General features: G+C 28.1%; 4 protein-coding genes and 1 non-coding gene across 5 annotated transcripts; 2 read left to right on the top strand and 3 right to left on the bottom strand.

The window, feature by feature from the left end:
* Positions 1-1,970: 1,970 nt before the first annotated feature.
* LOC125837644 (uncharacterized) lies at positions 1,971-2,447 on the bottom strand. Its single transcript, XM_049516732.1, has one exon. The coding sequence runs from the start codon at positions 2,439-2,441 to the stop codon at positions 1,971-1,973; it is 471 nt and encodes a 156-aa protein (XP_049372689.1). The 5' UTR covers positions 2,442-2,447.
* Positions 2,448-3,733: 1,286 nt separating this feature from the next.
* TRNAC-GCA (transfer RNA cysteine (anticodon GCA)) lies at positions 3,734-3,805 on the bottom strand. The gene has a single exon. It is a non-coding gene; the product is annotated as a tRNA-Cys (tRNA).
* A 1,064-nt stretch (positions 3,806-4,869) lies between these two features.
* LOC125837538 (uncharacterized) lies at positions 4,870-5,909 on the bottom strand. Its single transcript, XM_049516640.1, has 2 exons — positions 5,757-5,909; positions 4,870-5,115 (listed from the first exon to the last, which is right to left on the bottom strand). The coding sequence occupies exons 1-2, from the start codon at positions 5,884-5,886 to the stop codon at positions 4,907-4,909; spliced, it is 339 nt and encodes a 112-aa protein (XP_049372597.1). The 5' UTR covers positions 5,887-5,909; the 3' UTR covers positions 4,870-4,906.
* Positions 5,910-7,474: 1,565 nt separating this feature from the next.
* LOC125835719 (uncharacterized) lies at positions 7,475-10,694 on the top strand. The gene is made up of 3 exons (XM_049514825.1): positions 7,475-8,332; positions 9,260-9,805; positions 10,593-10,694. The coding sequence occupies exons 1-3, from the start codon at positions 7,475-7,477 to the stop codon at positions 10,692-10,694; spliced, it is 1,506 nt and encodes a 501-aa protein (XP_049370782.1).
* Positions 10,695-13,113: 2,419 nt separating this feature from the next.
* Positions 13,114-16,367, top strand: LOC125837155 (protein NEN1-like). The gene is made up of 4 exons (XM_049516299.1): positions 13,114-13,270; positions 14,244-14,290; positions 14,857-14,920; positions 15,283-16,367. Exons 1-4 carry the CDS (start codon positions 13,265-13,267, stop codon positions 15,640-15,642), a joined length of 477 nt encoding a protein of 158 aa, XP_049372256.1. The 5' UTR covers positions 13,114-13,264; the 3' UTR covers positions 15,643-16,367.
* Positions 16,368-19,082: the final 2,715 nt, after the last annotated feature.

Here is a 19,082-nt window from a genome sequence, read left to right as displayed (position 1 = left end):
TTTTCAAATTAAATAATACATGTTACTTCTTATGTCCCGTTTTATGTATCATAGATAGATTAACTTTATGAATCAATCGAATTTTTTATAAGCAATCGATTTTTTATATGTTTTTATAAAAATATTTTAAGTTGTCAATTATCATGATTTGTAGTATTTTTTACGCAATTTTTAAATATATAAAAAAAATTTAAAAAAAAAAACAAATTAAAACGGACGAAAAAAAGTAGGAAATGTATATGTAAGTGTGGAACCACACAGGTGAAGCAGGCATGTTGACTGTCACTTGTGTGGTTATCCACAGTTATATATAAGTAGTGGATATGTGGATATATATATATATATATATAACGATGAAAGTTAATGATCGAAAACACAAGTGAAGTATTGTTTTTGTTAGTTTAATTTGGATAGAAAAGGGAATTAACTTAAAATTTAAATGTGTTTTGATAAATAGTTGTTGATGGTTTAAGTAAGGAAAAAAGGAAGGAAAAATTACGTAAATGGGCCATAAAACTCAAAATAATTACATGTTTATAACTTAATCTAAAGTAATTCAAGAAATACGCATTCTCTCAAAATAAAAAATTACAGCACATGCCCTCCATTCATTAGGTTGATTTTCACTTAACTGATACTAATCATTAAAGCTGATAATTTCGCTTAACTAATACTAAATCACTATAGGTATACTATATTGGATCATTAAGGTTTGTTGTTCAAAAATTATACTATAAACGTACTATATACCAATACAATTTATATATACTGATTTAGTATCAATTAAGCAAAATTATCAGCCTTAATAATATCAATACAGTATATGATACTGATTTAGTATTAGTTAAGTGAAATTAGATGGGGATATATAGTGTAATTATTTAGTGGTGTATGAATGTAAATGGGTATATATTTGTAATTATTTTATTTTTATGGGGTGTTTGCTTAGTTTCCCCAAAAATGAATAACTAATACTAGTTTAAGTAGAAAGCTCGCAAATACACTATAAATCAGTTGTGGTTTTGAATTATTATTATTAATTTTATAGAAATGACATAATCAAATCCATTTTGAACTTGTCCGCTAAATCTACTTTAGCACTTTAATTTTATAGATAATTCTTTAACCTTCTAATCTCATTTTAAGTGAATTTAATATTCCTCTTGTCCCTAGTTATTTGTCAACTTTTGAATTGGCATACGTATTAAGAAAACAATGATTGACATGGTGAGTTTAGCATTTTTACTCCTATTAATTATGAAATGGATGAATTAAAAATTTAAGATTTTCAAGAAGTTCTACCTTTTTCAAAATTAATTAATTGAAGATATAATAGGTAAAAAAAATAATTTGTTCTTTCTTGATTTTTCAAAATGGGCAAGTAAAAAAAAATTGGACAAGTAATTAGGGGACATAAGGAGTATCACCTTAAAATTATAATATCAGTCTCACAATAACAAATGCAATAGTAAAATTATAATAATGTAAATTTTATATACAATAATTTATATCATATTATATATATATATATAATATTATATTATTTTTATATTTAATAAGTTTATCAATACCCATTGTTAAATTAATGTAAATACACCCGACAATAATACTCCTTAATCGCAAATATGTAATTTTAGGCCTATTTTCTTCAAGAAATTTTAGATATTTGTAAACTTTATTCTTATATTCCATTTAATTTTAGGTCTATTTTGTCAATTTCATACCAGTAGACCAATGTATTTGTATATTAATGTGTGACATGACAAATCAATAACTTAATTACTTTTAAAAAAAATAATAAATAAGAACATATATAGAAACGTGTCATTGATAGATTGATCTAATAATCAACCATTAAAGCATGAACATTACTCATCGAGAAATGATATATTGTGTATATATTAATAGGTATATTGCAAATATACATATATTAAATTTTGAATATTTTTAACGAAATTTTTTGATTTTTTTTAATTGATGACACTAGTGATTCTATATGAAGCATCAACAATAACACCATGTGACCAATTATCAAATTTTGTAAATTCAGGATCATCTCCATATATCTCATTAATACAATCTTTACAAGTTTCCATATTTGATCCCACAGCACTAACATCCACATTTGCTTCATAATAATTTCCTTCATTTACCTCTTTTAATGTACTTTTCATGGCATCAACTGCGTTTTCGTACACTTCTTTGCAGGTTTCGAGACAACTCTTTTTAGGAGCTTCTATCGCGATAGCTAAACGTGTCAAAATAGTTGTTTTTAAAAATTCCTCCGTTTTCGCAATGGATGAAACCATGAGGGAAGTAACAACATTTTTCATATTAGCTTTGTCTACATTTAGGTCATTTGCAATTGTTTGATATGAAAGGGAAATGGAAATTAGGGATATAATGAGCAAAATGGAAATTTTGCTAATGTGGATAGCCATTGTTTTTTTTTCTTGTTTTTTTATAAATATTTTTTCAAAAAGAAGAAAAAAATAGGGGGAAAAAATATGGGATATAGGCAAGATACTAAGCAATAGGAGGTGTTAATTTATGAATTTATATGAAAAAACAATTTAAATTTGGTTGGTGATACATGAAGTTTGATTTTGTTTAGTGGTTTAGGTTTCATTTGATTTATAGATCTCTCACTTGTTTATTTAATTTACTTTTTTTTAATTATGAGTTTGTTGAAATATTGTTTTCGCTCGACAATAAGTCTGTGTATAGGTCAATTCAGCATTGAGGTGTATTATAAAAAAAAAAAAAAAGATGAGGCACAAGTATACCCCTAGACTATGACCAAAATTCCAGAGATACACCTTAACTAAACTAAGGTCCTACTATTTTCCGAACTCATTTTTTTTTTTGTAATTTTGTATCCCTTTTGGCCTACGTGGCACACTCATGGCTCAATTTAGTTGAAGCACGTGGGAAATGTTTGGAGGCCATGTAAACACCAAAAAGGTGTACAAAATTACCAAAAAAAGGGTTCGGAGAGTAATAGGACCTTGGTTTAGTTAAGGTGTATCTCTGAAATTTCGATCATAGTCTAGGGGGTACTTGTGCCTTATCCCTAAAATAGAAAGGAGTGATAGTTTAGATAAGTAAAATGGAACAATAAATAATTGAGATATCAAACACTTGAAAAAATAATTATTTAGATGAGTGATTTTACCATTAACTCTTTAATAATTAGTTGATTATTACAAAGCATTGGTTATGCATGTCAACCAAACAAACACATAATCAAATTCTTTTCCTTTATCGCGTGTCGCATCAGATCTTTAAAATTTATATTCAGGTCAGACTAATTCATATTTACGTCAGATATCTTATTTTAACGATAACATGCTAGATTTCACCAAAATCAACTAATTCATTCCTAAAATTTGAATTCAAAATCTTTAATCAACGTTTGTAATTAGCACAATAAACTTCAACCACTCCTATAATAAAAATAGATTCTTCTTAATAACTAAATTTTCTTGTTGAGTGATTCCTTTTCATTTATTTGAACAATGTCGACATCGCTTATAAATTTTTTTGTATACGCTAGCTATTGCACACACTACTCGCCACTTAAACGTTTTTCTCTCAAAACAGTTTTTGATAAACTCTCGACTCAAAATTTAAAAAACATGCAAAAATAATCATTCAAAGCTACTATTGACAGTTTTATATCCCAGTTAATTGAAAATATAAAAAAAAATTACAGATTAAAAAGGGGAAAAAAAGGGCCCAACCGGGTTCGAACCGGTGACCTCTTGATCTGCAGTCAAATGCTCTACCACTGAGCTATGGACCCAATTTGTTTTTGTTTTTCGACTTAAGATATTAAAACTATAGAATATAAATTTATTTATTTTAATTTTAAGACTTTATTGTCTTACCTTTTTTTATAACCCTGCATTGGGTACATGTGTTTTGAATCGAAAATCTATCAATAAGTCTATCTCACAATAATTAATTGGGATAAAATCTGCGTATATTATACCCTCTTCGGACTCCACACTTCTGTAATTACACTGGAAACATATATTGTTATTTTTTGTGTTAATGACTTTGCGGATATTTCAAACATTTTAACAAGAAAAGTGTTTATTTTACCAAACAAATGAGATATTTATTTTCAATTTCAACATATCCATCCAAACACCTTATTATTTGTACATTCCTCAATTCACTCTAACACTTAAATTCAGTTGATCCTAACAGACTCTTAGACAATTTAAAAAAGATTATTTAACAATTATTCATATTTGAAAAGTCAACAAAATCATCAAAGTTTTGGAGTGAAAATCTGATGATCTACATTTTAGAGGTTTTTTGTTTCTTCAATTATTTCATTATATAATAATAATATGCTATTTATTGTATTTATGAATTAATTGATGTAGTACGCAATCGAGACCTCTATATTTTATAATTTAATTCGTCTTGTATAAAATTTCAAAACATTTTTTTACTCCAAATAAAATATAAAATCTGCATATACCCATACCATCTCCAAAGTCCCCTTATATAATCACAATGGGACAATTGGTATGTTATTATTGTCGATGATGATTAATTAGCTAAGTAATAGATTCCTAACTATAATTATCGATCGCTTGTGTAAAAGAGAAATCATGAAATTGATAATACTTCACCGTCGAAGAATGAAAAAAGTCTTTCATCTTCTAGTTTATTTATTCAGACATAGCTCCCTTCTTCTTCTTCTAGAAGAACGAGAGGGACTAAAGCAGTATCGAATTAAAAAAAAAAAAACTTCAACTAATTACTTGTCTTTATTTAACTCAAAACTTTACACGAATAAATTCTAAAATTTTATGAGAATCACATAAAACACACTTTAAAAATAATAATAATAATAATAATAATAATATTACAAAATTGAAAATTGAATTTAGTTGTAGTGTTTGAGGGACTTGTGTTGGAGGATCCCTTTGTAAAGAGCTTGCCAATTCAAAGGCATAGATTCAAAGTTCTTTGGATTATTCCTTCTCTTTGGATTATGATCATCAATTTCTTCAACTTTCTCTAATAATTGAGGGCCCAATTTTATAACTTCATTGGAAAACCTCACCTTCTTCTTTTGTTGGTCTTTTTCTAGTCCTAACATCCAAAAATATTCATCAAAATTATCGATCAGTGTCAGAATCAAAATTTTCACAAAAAAAAATTAAAAAATAATTTGGGGGCAATATATAAGAAATGCAATTATAAATAATCTCATGATTGATTGACCAAGATATATAGAAAAACAGGTTATTTATAAAATGGGAAAATAAATTCTTAGGAATTAGTAGGAAAAACAAGTTTTATAATTAATGATATTTTACGTTGACTGTCTCCTCCTTGACCCCTATCCTGACCCCCTCCCCCACCTTAAGTACCACCCGACCACCTCTACTCCCTATTCCATCATAGTAGTATTTATCTAGATTGTATATAAATATTCTTGAAATAATGTTTTCCGCTTAGTTACTAAACATCAAGAAAAAAAGTTTTAAAAACCCTACTTACATTCCAAGAAAACATCTTCATTTGTACCAAACACATCCTACGCATAAAATAAAAGGTTTAAGTTAAACTATTTCTATACTAAAATGTGTTTTTTTTTTTAAAAACATATCTAAAAGATAAATATATCACATAAATTAGGATAACAGAAATACATTTTAGAGAAAATTAAATCGGTGCGATATTTTAACAGTAAATAAATAAATAAAAATTAAAAGGGGCAAAATATTTACTAATTTCAATTTCAATCTTCTTCATGAAATCAGAAAGGAGGTGTTTATGAACTTTAGATGCAAGAAGGACAACACCTCCAGAAACTGCAAAAACAGCACAAATTGCAGCTCCCAATGATGAATTCTCCATTTATTTCTCTATTTCAAAAAAAAAAAAAAAAACTAAATATATACAATATATTTTCCAAAATTTAGTTTTTTGAATTCTATTTATAAAGGGTAAAAGAACTCAAAGAATATTCTCTTTGAAAACTACAAAAGAACACATTTTCTTGTCTTATATATCTCCTTCAAAATTTATTTTTCTGGATTATTTTTTAGGGAAAAAAACTCAAAGAAAATTTTCTTTGAAAACTACAAATAAAACATTTTATTAACTTATATATACATCTCTTGCAAAATTTTATTTTTCTGGATTTTTTTTGGGGAAAAAAATATTAAAGAAAATTTTCCTTGAAAACTACAAAAGAAAACATTTTCTTGGCAAAGCTCATGGGAAGGAAAAATTTCATTTCAATAGGAAAAATATTGGAGCAAAAAGGAAGAAGGAAATGTCCTTTTTTCCCCTTTATTTTAAATAATATAATAATAAAATACAATTTTCAATGCCTTGAACACTTTTTTAAATTTATTTATAAGGCATTGACTCTTAATTTATGTGATGACCTCAAAAAAAAATTACTACCCTTTATATTCTTTTGTGGATTCTGAATTTGTTAATAACTAAAATTTAGCTATGTCCTAGAAATTGATTGGTCCATTTTCAAAAAATAAATAAATTAGAGACGGACAACTTATGTTGCTAAACAATAAAAATTTATCTCTAATTTAGTTTAATGATGGATAATTAGCAATAAATTATTTAAAAAATTCTATTATTTATGAGCTATTTAGTGACGATGGTTTTTGTAGATACTTCCTTTAATTATTATTTTTTGCGGTGTGATGATGATCACGAACTTGTGTAAAGATACTTATGATCCCAAAAAAAAACTTAAAACAATAACAATAATATACTCAATGTAATTTTACAGATGTAGTGTAGATAGGATGGGATATACGCAGACATCACCCTCTACCTTTGTGAGGCAAATAGGTTGTTTACGACCTTGAGACAAACCTTAATTTTTTTATTTCTTTATAAGACAATTTTTGAGATAATGACAAGTTAGTCATTTTGGTAAAAATGATCAAATTTACTCTTGAAGTATGTGAAATAATTTAACTTTAGTTACCCCCTAAACTTTGGTGTGACCCTTGTATAATTTTTTGTGTGACCCTTGTGTAATTTGGTGTGACTATTCATCATTAAATTTTGTTTCCACACAAAAGTTGCTGCATATATGTTCATGCTTTTTGTGTTATCATTTAATCATCAATTATCTCCCAAACAAAGCAAGAAACTTAAGTTAAGTTATTACTTAATCAATGATCACATTAATTTGCCTTTCAATTACATGACATATTATATATGCACCACAAGGGCCGGGGTCCTAACATGTGAAAAAAGAAAATCTTGTATATCGATGTATCATACTTTTTAGATCATATCATTATAAAAAGTAACTGAAAAATCTTTTCAAATTGAGAGAAGGAGTGAAAGCGTGTAACGATTATTATAACAACGTAACCAACTGAAATTTACATATATTTTATATATATCATAGTTGTGTTCTTTCATTTTCAACAAAAACTCAAAATTTTCCTAGCTAGGAAAAATGTCATTAGAAAAAAGTACTACTACTAATGCCATTATCCTAAATATTAAACCCAAAACTTTGTCCAAAAACTTGTTCTTGAATGGAATTTTATGCAAAACCCTAGTCTTCTTAACCCTAATTCTATATCTAGTATACTTTTTCTTATCATCATCATCAACAACAACAACAACCCTATTACAATTTCCCCCCACAAAAAACATCATCAAATCATCAAAACAATATTATTTTAATTCCAATAATATTAAAACCAATATTAGCCATTTAGTTTTTGGAATTGCAGCCTCATCAAACACATGGGGTAAAAAAAAATGTTACATAAATTCTTGGTGGAAACCAAATATAACTAAGGGTTATCTTTTCTTAGATAGAACCCCAAATGATGAACACTTACCATGGCCTAATTCATCTCCTCCTTATAGAATTTCTAGTGACAATTCGCGATACATGCCTTACAACAAACATGGAATGCCATTCGCGATTAGAATGGTGAGAGTGATTCAAGAGACGTTCATGGAAGAACATGACTCTAGTACTGTTAGATGGTACGTTATGGCTGACGATGACACTGTATTGATGATTGAAAATTTGGTCAATGTGTTATCAAAGTATGATCATATGAAATACTATTATGTTGGGATGAATTCAGAGTGTATTGTGAGTAATTTTGGAATGTCATTTCAAATGGCATTTGGTGGTGGTGGTTATGCATTGAGTTACCCTTTAGCACAAACTTTGGCTAAGAATATGGATACTTGTATTAAGAGGTATCCATATTTGTATGGAAGTGATCACATTTTACAAGCTTGTATTGCTGATTTAGGAGTCACCATTACACTAGAAAAAGGGTTTCATCAAGTAAGTAATCAAACTCTTTTTTTTTTTCGTGACTGGTCAGAGGCGCATTCATAATTTAAAGTTGTAATAACGACTTTGAGTAAATATACAATAATAACTGGAATTATAATCAAATATATAGAGAGAGATATTTAATTTGGTGTCGCGATGGCCGTGATGACTTATGAGTAAGGAGAGCTAAGGTCTTATCTTACTAATCCTATATCAGGTTAGTTATGTTAAAGTGTCTCTGATATTTTTCAAGAATAATATTGGCCAGTGAAATTATAATTTTTCATAAATATTTTTCTTTTTTTTTGTTTGTCTCCAAAAATGATATATTTTACGTTTAGGATCAATTTAACTTCTTGTTTTATTCATAGTGAGATAATTAGTCACACAAAATATCTTTGGCTTGTTCTAGCTAGACTACAAATTTTAAAAGTTTGTATTTTTTAAAATTTTGTGTTCAATTAAATATAATTAAAAACTAAAGGAATAGTAAATTGGGAAGTGTATTCTGATGAAATCTCTAATTAGTACTAATAAATATTAAATAATAATTAATAATGTCTCAATTGTAAGTTAGAGTAATAAGTAATATGAAGTAAATGTTATGATAATTATATTCACTATATCAAAAATAATCTTTAGCGGCAATTAATTAACGATAATATATAGCTCAATTGCTGCTAAATATTGTATTGTTAGCGGCAATTAGCCCTCTTTGTATATGTCCCTAAGCCTTTAGTAACATTGGATATATATAATAACACTTAACTAATGCCGGTAAAGACTTTAGCACTCTTTATTAATGTGTCTATTTATTGCCGCTAAAAGTTATTTTTACTATAGTGATTGCATATTTCACACTCCCTTAATTTTTTACTTCATTCCCCCTCCCTCGATAATCGAACATCAGAAAATGACTTTCTCATATTATTTCAGATCGACTTGCGTCGCGATATATCAGGATTTTTATCAGCTCATCCACAATCACCATTCATATCACTCCATCATCTTGACTTAGTATCACCAATTTTTCCTTCAATGAACCATTATGATGCCTTAAATCATCTAATGAAAGCTGCAAGTGTTGATCAATCTAGACTACTACAACAAAGTACATGTTACAATAAGAGACACAATTGGACGTTTTCAGTATCATGGGGATATTCAGTACAAATTTATGACAAAATTATATCACAAAGTTATCTTCAAACTCCAATTGAGACATTTGGTGAATGGAGAAAAGGTGCATGGCCACCTTACATGTTTAATGTTAGAAAATTCAACAATAATAATAATTTTTCATGTGATGAAGTTCCAAATATTTTGTTTTTTGATTCTTTGGAGGGTACTAGGTTGAATCATATTGTGACAACATATGTCAAGAAAAATCATAGGATTTGTGCCAATAATGATGATGATCATTCTTCTAATGGTGTCATGAAAGTTCATGTGTTCTCACCTATGGATAAGCTTCATGTGGGGGTAAGTTAACTTTGCACGCACTTCGTTTCGATTTGTTTGTCTTAATCTGTTTCAAGAAAAATATTTCTTATTTTCTTTAGTATATTATACATATGTATTTGTGTGTGTTTATTGACCAATCAACATTACATCAAAAGAGATATTTAGTGGCAATAGATTTTTTTCCTTTTAACGACAATATTTTTTGCTGCTAAAATCTTTAACGACATGTACATGGAGTGTTGGTTATAAATGTTTGTATTAATATTATTGTTGTTAAAAATATAATATAGTGATAATTATATTATTATTGCAAAATTCTTTATTTGTTACATTGTAGTGGAAGGACAACTTTGGAGTAATAGTGAAGTTGTCTATAGGTGATGTACATACCGCATATAGATTGTCTTCGTGAATTCGAGCTGTGGAATTAGCCATTAATAATGCTTGTGTAAGAATAGGTTGTCATTATAGGTTCGAAGTATACTTGAATTGATGTGACCCTTTTTCGAACTCTAAAATAAAAGGAATTTTATAGTCTATAGGATAGAAATAGAAGAAGAATTATTTTAGACCCCAAAATTATAAGCACTTTAATATGAGACTTTATATTACATTATTATTATTATTTGCAGAGTTAAAATAGTATTTTCTTTGATGATTCTTTTTCAATATTTATATTGAGGTTTTTATTATAAAAGTTTGCCACCAAGAGTACTTTTTGTGACTTTAAAAAAAATAAAAATTAAAAAAAATAAAAATATATATATATATATAATCCTTCTCTTCTTTTTTTTTTTTTGTACAGGATGGTAACAGAAGAGAATGTTGTGACATTATTCAACCAATTGGAATGGACTCAATGGCCATCAAACTTAGGACTTGTATGAAACATGAAATTATTGCATGAGGAAAAGAAAAAAAGAGAAAATGTTCCATACTTGTATTGAGACTTAATTAAATTTTAATTCGTATCGAAAAATCTCATATTGAAGTAAATTGTTTTTTAACAAAGATAACTTCATACATATAGCTTTAATTCAAGATTTTTTATTAAAAATAATAATATATTCAGTGTAATGTAATAGGTGTGATTCGAGAAGGATAAAATATACATAAACTTTATCTCTACCTTATATATAGAATAAAGAAATTATTTTTCCGATAGACTCTCGACTCAGAAGAAAAAAAGAAAGTTATCCTATAAACCTAGGAATTATTTTTAGTACTACATGTCTCTTTTGTCTTTATTATAACTTTATATTTTCTTAACCTTGAATAATAAGTTGATGACTAAAGACAGTGAGAAGATTATTAAAGAGATAATGGCCTACACAAAAAGGAAAAAGAAAGAAAAAAAGTAGGATAACACATATATAACCAATAAAATTAAGAAGCTTGTCCACTAAGATTGTAATTTTTATAATTTTTCACTCGATGTTTTGTATTCGCTTTTGGATTTAACTAATTCAACTTCACATCATGTAAAATAAAAGAACTTTTTTTTTTTAATAATTTCTTAGGAGGTTGTGTACAACAATCTTAAAATCAGTCCCTCCATTGGAGATGAAACACTCTCTATCAAGGTGAGACGACTCTATATTCAGGCTCGAATCTAAAATCGTGTCTTTTCAATGAAATGACAAAACTACCTCTCAAGTCACACACTAAATTAAGCATCCAATGTACACTACTTCAAGACTGCCTTTTTGAAAAGAAAAAAAAAAGGCAAAGTCATTTATTTTATTTAAAAATATAAAATCTAAATTATATTTTAATACATTATATATTATAAAATATTACATTTAATATCACAAAATTTTATTTTATTTTTATTTTTTAAAATTACATGTTAGACTAATTAAAAACATAAAATAAACCTGATAGAATATCTTCTTCTTTTTTTAACTAAAATGTAAAGAATATTGTGTTCACATTTAAAAGTTCAATAATTCAGACACATAGCTCTACATACATGCATCTATATAAACACTTAAAAAGAGTGATATATCTCTAACAACAAAAAAAAAAATTACATTTTTAGTGTGTCTAAAATTTGTGAAAGTTCAGCTCAACTCAGCTTGACTCGACTACACAACTCAACTCAACTCAACTCAGCTTAACTCGACTACATTAATGGAGATGATCATAGATAGAGAGCACGACCCGATTGTGTTCTTTGATTTGGAGATGAGGTATTCAAATCCGGGTCAAAATTGGGTCCTATTGGAATTCGGATCGATACTCGTATGCCCGAGGAGGTTAATTGAGCTTGATAGCTATTCGACCCTGATCCGACCCGATGATCCGTTATTCTTGGATACTTTTTCGGATCTTTCTAATGGTATCACAAGAGAAGCTTTAGCTTGTGCCCCTCACTTCTCTGAAGTTGCTAAAAAAATCTACAAAATCCTTCATGGTAATTAACATTAAACATTTTTTTTTTTTAACTATAGAATGAGAGTGTTCATGTGTCGAAGTAACGGTAAAATTATATTCATATAATCTAGGTTATGATATTGATGCTTGAAATCAATCACTGAAACTTGGAGTTTAGAGCATAAAAGGCAACTTTTTTTTTTTAATAAAAAATTCCTAAGGGTAACAAAATATGGAAACAAACCAAAAGGTAAAGTTAACAGGTCCCTTTTTGGTTTGTTTGCATTCTTGTTACCCTTCTGAAATTTTTGATAAATAAAAGTTGTCTTTTAGACTCCAGACTCCTGAAACTTGAGTCAAGGTGGCTCTACCTACATTGTACTCCGTGGTGCAGCCACCTATGTCAAGGTAGCCGAAAAATTACACTATTTAGCTTAATCAAAATTTTAATTATTTTAATATATGTGGTGATTTGATCTCCTTATTTTTTTGGTATGTTAAATACTTTTTAATATTTTAATGTCTCTTAATAAAATTCCTGGCTCTGCCGTTTAATTTGTATCTCTGGGATGCGATCCTTCCCAAATATATACTAGGGATGTTTCTTGCAATAATTTGCTCTTTTTTACACTAGTAATGTAGAAAATATAATTTTTTTAAGATTCTCATTCAGTGTTTGTCACCCTACGAGACTTGATTAATCTAAATTTATATTTTAAAAAATTCACTTTAAGAATAATAGATCTCAGCCCTATCAGCATCGGAGATGTACTAATCAACAAATTCACAAAACCAACTATGTAAATGTACCAATAGAAATGACTCTATACCTAAAGTTCAATTCAAGCGCTCTTTTAAAAGTATTTTACTATCTTATTAAAATCTTCGATGGTATGTAAAAATTAAATATTATGAGATTTTTTTATTTTATTTTTTTGTGATGACACAGGGAAAATATGGGCTGGACACAATATTCAGAGATTTGATTGTGTTAAAATTAAAGAGGCATTTGATGGAATTAATAGGCCATCACCAGAATATAGACACTTGATTGATTCACTTCCATTGCTAAAAAAATGGTTTGGAAAGAGGGCTGGAAACATGAAGGTATATATCTCTTTATAACTTTGGTGAATGTTGTTACATGATTTTGCAAACTCGAGAGTGTAGCCTAGTAGTAAATGAAGTTAGAATAGATCATGGAAGGAGGGTCGTCAGACCTAGTGCCATAGTTACGGATTCATTTGAATTTAGTAATTTTGATTCATACCGTTGAATCAATCATGTTTTTTTCTATTTTGATTTATGTCATCTTTTTTTTTAGTGTGTTTCAAAAATAATGTCACTTCTATATTTAGTGATTCTAGGTGTGTCAAATAGTAGGCAAGTTGGACTGAAAATGTGGGAGTCAAAATATGTTAGAGATAATATAAAATGAACGGGTTATTGCTTAGATTGAAATGAGCTAAGTATTTAAAAAAATGGTCAATTTGCGCTATATATCACCCAACTTTTAGATAGACTTAATTAGGCGGGTGGAAATAATTTGACTTAATAAATGAGCGTGTCAATTAGGTTGAGCATGTCATGTTTTCATGGGCTAATATTGTCACCCTTAAGTAATTCCTGAATTCCAATATCTCATTTGACATTAAGACCACAAAATTCAAAAGTTTTTTTATTTTTTAAATTCCATACATATTTAAATTACGACACATAAAATGAAATTAAAATATATATATATATATATATATATATATATAGAAAAAAAAGTAGATTCAGAATTATATGAAATGTGATAGAATTCTGCATTTCGCCTCATAAAGTTCAAATCTTGTATCTGTCTCTGCTAATAGAAAACCAAAATCAACCAATTCACAACAACAACAAAATAAACTTGATGGACAAAAATATTTTATAGTTGCTCGAACTTGTGAGAGGTTGTAAGTATCCCGTGGATTAATATTTTATTTATATAAACAATAAATATTAATTATCTAAAATCATATAGTATTCATATTACCCTTCCTTTTATCCAAAAATGTTTATCCTAAAATTTGAGTGATAATGTTTTTGGCAGTTGGATAGTCTAGCAGCATATTTTGAATTTGAAGACCAAGTACATAGGTAAGTATGAATATTCATTTGCATTGAGGAAAGAAGATAATGGTCAAAAATATATCTAAAGTATTATTATTTTTTGAGTTTTATATCGAATCTATTACATGTTTGTGTTTTCTATCTTAACTATCATCAACTATATATCAAAACATACTTCGAAAGTGACCAGATCAAGTGTTTGTATACAAGTGCTAAAAGGCTCGTGACAACTTAATTTGCTCATAAAATATCGTCCACATGGTAACTGATCAACTTTGATAAATAGTTGGTGGTAGTCGAATAGGAAACGCAAACACTTAATAATTCAGATAAAAAATTCGTAAAAAAAAATTATCACGTGTGTTTTTGACCGTTATCTCTATAAAGAAATATAAAAGTTTGCTAGTTTTGTTTGATAATTAAACAAAGAATTAAAAGTTGATAATAGTTTGATGGTTGAGTTATATATGACTAATTCTTTAGTTTTTCTTGATTCAATTTATCTTTAATTCAAATAACCTTTGAACGAGTTATATATTACTCCCCCCAACTTTGACCTGCTCAATCTGTTCATTTGACACCCGTAACTTCAGGAGTTTGGATGATGTCAGAATGAATCTTGAAGTTGTCAAGCACTGTGGAAGTGTTTTATTCTTGGTAAGTTTAAATAATTAGTTTAAGAATAATACATAATATAAAATCATACGTATATACATATGTACGTAGTATGTATATATGTCATACTATGATGTAGTGGCAGAGGCAGAATTTTTAACATCTAGTATATATATGTACATAAAGAAAATAATTAGTGTACATGCAGTGTGATTTTTCCATCATGAAGGGATACAGATGAACCCCTTTCCGCCCCTCTAGCTCAACCCTTGACTAGAGGGACGAGAGAAGGGGAGAACCGAAGCCTGAGTTGGTTGAATTGGAATTCGATAATCATTTCTATTTTGATTCTATAAAGTTTTAAGTTTCATTTTTGAATGAAGTTAGACGAGGTTCATTTGCAGGAGTCTATTTTTCCGGGCATATTTCCTCAAGCTTCATGGATTTCACCTAATGAAGTTTCTATACCTTCTATTTACACGATCCCAGCCTCTTTCTACGATGGAAACAACCCTAAAATACGTGTTATGCACAATGATAGAGATTTGAAGCTACATTGTATACGCCTCAATGTTCGATTTGGAATCAAGATATTCAATGATGTTAACCCTCGACTCACTTTCGTGGTAGATTCCTCTTTTCGTTTATGTGAAGTTCTAGATAAATGTGATGTTCATGTGAAGAAGAGGTACGCGGAATGTGGTGGTGATTCAGAATGGAAGCCTGTTGTTAACAGAGATTATCAGAACATTTGTTTGCAGTAAGTTGTTTAATTTCCATAATCTCCCTTCTAATTTAATTATATGTTCAGACCCTTCAAAAATATTGTTGAACTCATGTTGGAGCTTTTGAGGGATCCTACACAAGTATATGTCAGTATTTTTGACGAATCTGAGCAAAACAGTTTCCAGTAGTACAAGTGCTCAAAAATATAAATTGGGACGCAAATACTCAAAATGAAGAATTTTCCTTTCTAGAGGTCTAGCTTCAAAATTTGACTTTAAGCTACTAATTTTATTGAGTCGCCCCTGATGCTTTGGCACACTTTTTTATATGCCCTAGCGGAACATTATATGTTTTATTGATCATGTCACTATTTGCTTAATCTATAGCTTGAAAGCTAGAACTTCAATCTATTCATATCAAAATTTGGCTTTAAGCTACTAATTTTATTGAGTCGACCATGATACTCTAGGCATCCATTTGAAATGCTCCTAGTGGAACATTATAGGCTTTTATTGATGACCATATTTAAGTACTTCTATCTGCTTAATGTGCAATTTGAAAGCTAGAAATTCAATCGTATCAAAGTTTGACTTTAGGCTACAAATTTTATTGAGTCGCCCATTTCAGTACTTTCGATTTGTTTAATGTGCAGGTTGAAAGCTAGAGTACTGGATGATGACATTGTTGAATGGGAAACAAAAATAGAGATAGATCATAATGGAATTTACACCAACCAAAGAGTTGAATATAGTAATTTTGACTCTGAAGAATTAGAGAGATTGTTCATTCCTGGGATGTATGTGGATGCATTTTTCTCTTTTGACACCTTTGATACTAAGAAAGCAGGAATCAACTTAGTTGTCGATAAGTTGATTATATATCACTAGTACTTTTTAACGAGTTAATCTGAGCTTAAACGGGGAAATATGATCAATCAGAATACATATAGCCGATCGACCCCAGTTTGTTTGGGATTGAGACAATGTTATCAATATTGTTGTTGTTGTTGTTTACTATTTTGGCTTGATTAATATCTATTGTGAATTGATATATATGATGTTATGTTATGAATGTACCAAGTATGTTAACAAAGGATTTGATGAGTTTAGTTTTATCTAGTTTTTAAAATCAATTTTTTTTCTTGTTATATTTTTTCTGTTCGAGTTTATGTGACATGTTTCTTTTAGTTCATTCAAAAAATGATGAGATAAAATTTCAAATTTGGGAATATTTTACTTCATATTTTCCATGTTATCTCTAGTGAGAAGTTTCTATAATCACACAAACATTATAACGTGTTTCATTATATGAAAAAAGCAGAACGGGGATAATAATTAATCGAGGTTCATAGAGTCGTCTCCAACTTGTTTAAGATTGAGGCATAAGAGATTAGTGCACTAAAAAAAAAGAGGTTCGGAAATGCTTATATCAACGACTCCATAGGTGCTATAAAAAGAAATCGATCATTATCACACCAATTTAAGTTATATATATCGATAATTTAATGAAATTGCTACATTATCAATGTAATTTATTTTGATAATACACATTAATTATCATTTATATTGTATACTCCATCGATATTATTAAATAGGATTACATGTCATTACCTTCTAAATGACCTAATTGTGTATATATATTTTTCCATAGAATTTAAACTCTTTTGTATCATGTACATTTGGCACTAAAACTTGAGGGACAAATGTTGAATTTTCAATAAAATATTTGGCATCCATATTGACATTAATAATATATTGGTGCTCTTTAATTAATTAATTAGATAACACTTCTAATTCAAATTCAATTAAATAAATATAATAAGTGAAAATGCTTTGCTTACTCACTCCTCCTTTTCTTTAATTAAAAAATAAATATGATCCCCCTTTCGATACGCTACAAAATTACTATTTTTTTCATCTCAATTTAGTGGTTGTTAAAGATCGAGAAATTTGCGAGTTAAAAGTTTGCGAGGTTGAATCAGGTACGAGAAATAAATCTATATTTATGCACACAAATTGCATGTCGAAGGCTCCTCAACTGTTTAAGCACAATATAATGATGTTGGTTCTGATTCGATAAAGGTAGATTATAGTATAATTTTTCGACCAAAAAAAATTATTGCGTCCTATTGAACAAATTGTGGTCATTGAATACTGATATTTTATGTGTCAAATCAATTATTTTTGCTAAAAACAAACATATATACGTGTCAAATCATCAGCTAATATAAGATAATAAATCAGTACACATCATCAGTATACACATACTATTTTAAAAATACATTTTTAAAAAAAATAAAAAAATTAGAAGGTTTGAAAAGCTACGTTTTCCTTTGTTAATTAGTATTTTTATTATAAAATAAAAGTTCCCTAAAGTCTTATGTCACGTAACAAATAGAATAAAGTTTGTAATGGGACGGTTGAGATTTTTTTAGTATTCTTAATCAAAATTTTTGAGTTTGAATCTTGAAAATGAAAAAAAAGTAAAAATATTAAAAGTGTCATCCATAGAAATAAGCCCTATAGTACATGAATTGATGAAATTTAATCGAATTTCTTTATAGATGTCGGATATTAATTTCGAAATGAAACCACCAAAAGAATAATGAAATACAACCATTGCCATAAACGATAAGCCAAAGTTGTGAAATAATTTAATAATAATAATAATAATAATAATAATAATAATAATAATAATAATAATAATAATAATAATAATGATTCAACATAAGCAGTAGGTGAATATAATGGACTTTTAGTTAGAATCACAGTTAATATTTTTTATTTTTTATATATAAAAAAAATTATCGTGTTTTGCCAAATTTGATAAGTTTAATATATATATATATCTTTTTTTCTAGTAATTTGAAGAAATAATCTAGAAGAATTATACCTACATAGTCAGGATAGATTGTTAATATTAAAATAATAAGTGAAGTAATCATCGTCGTCTGACTAATTGGCTTGGACATCAGACTATTCGTGTCCGTCCATTTTGTCCTGATATTTGACTCTCCTAACTATGCTACGCACCGATACGAATTTTCACAGCTATTTTCCTTTATCTGGACTCAAGTTTCCACATATATTTTTCTTTGTCCGCAATTCAATAAGTAGACAAAGCCAATAAAAGTTTAAGATCGCCCTCCACATTCTATGTTAATAGCTTAGTTAAATTGTGTTTCTAATAAATGCAAAATTTCAAGAAGATGGTTATATTATTAACTTCAAATAGACTATTTGTTTGACTATTGCTTTAATAAATTTTAAGTATAAAACTTTAAATTCTAAACTTGATATGATCAAATGGGATTTATTGTGTAGGTTAAACTTTTCTAGTGAAAAATATCAATGTCAATTCTCCTAAACTTAGAAAACTAAAAAAAAAAAAAGTCAATAGACGTAAGAAAAAAAATTGAGATTTAAATAAAAAATTTCAATGGTCTTATGAGTGGTTGATAAATTGAATTACAAATTTC

The sequence above is a fragment of the Solanum verrucosum genome, unplaced genomic scaffold, assembly GCF_900185275.1.
Source record: "Solanum verrucosum unplaced genomic scaffold, falcon-dt-bn FXZP01000284.1, whole genome shotgun sequence".
Classification (NCBI taxonomy): Eukaryota; Viridiplantae; Streptophyta; class Magnoliopsida; order Solanales; family Solanaceae; genus Solanum; species Solanum verrucosum.
The sequence above is the reverse complement of the archived record's forward strand: the minus strand, read 5'-3'. Positions and strand labels throughout refer to the sequence as shown.

Coding starts and splice junctions, on each gene's coding strand:
- LOC125837644 (XM_049516732.1), bottom strand. CDS start 2,441: ATGGCTATCCACATTAGCAAAATTTCCATTTTGCTCATTATATCCCTA.
- LOC125837538 (XM_049516640.1), bottom strand. CDS start 5,886: ATGGAGAATTCATCATTGGGAGCTGCAATTTGTGCTGTTTTTGCAGTT. Junction 5,116..5,756: donor GAAGATTGAAATTGAAATTA/GTAAATATTTTG, acceptor TTTGGATGTTAG/GACTAGAAAAAGACCAACAA.
- LOC125835719 (XM_049514825.1), top strand. CDS start 7,475: ATGTCATTAGAAAAAAGTACTACTACTAATGCCATTATCCTAAATATT. Junction 8,333..9,259: donor TAGAAAAAGGGTTTCATCAA/GTAAGTAATCAA, acceptor ATATTATTTCAG/ATCGACTTGCGTCGCGATAT. Junction 9,806..10,592: donor TGGATAAGCTTCATGTGGGG/GTAAGTTAACTT, acceptor TTTTTTGTACAG/GATGGTAACAGAAGAGAATG.
- LOC125837155 (XM_049516299.1), top strand. Junction 14,291..14,856: donor TTTGAAGACCAAGTACATAG/GTAAGTATGAAT, acceptor CCGTAACTTCAG/GAGTTTGGATGATGTCAGAA. Junction 14,921..15,282: donor GTGGAAGTGTTTTATTCTTG/GTAAGTTTAAAT, acceptor GTTCATTTGCAG/GAGTCTATTTTTCCGGGCAT.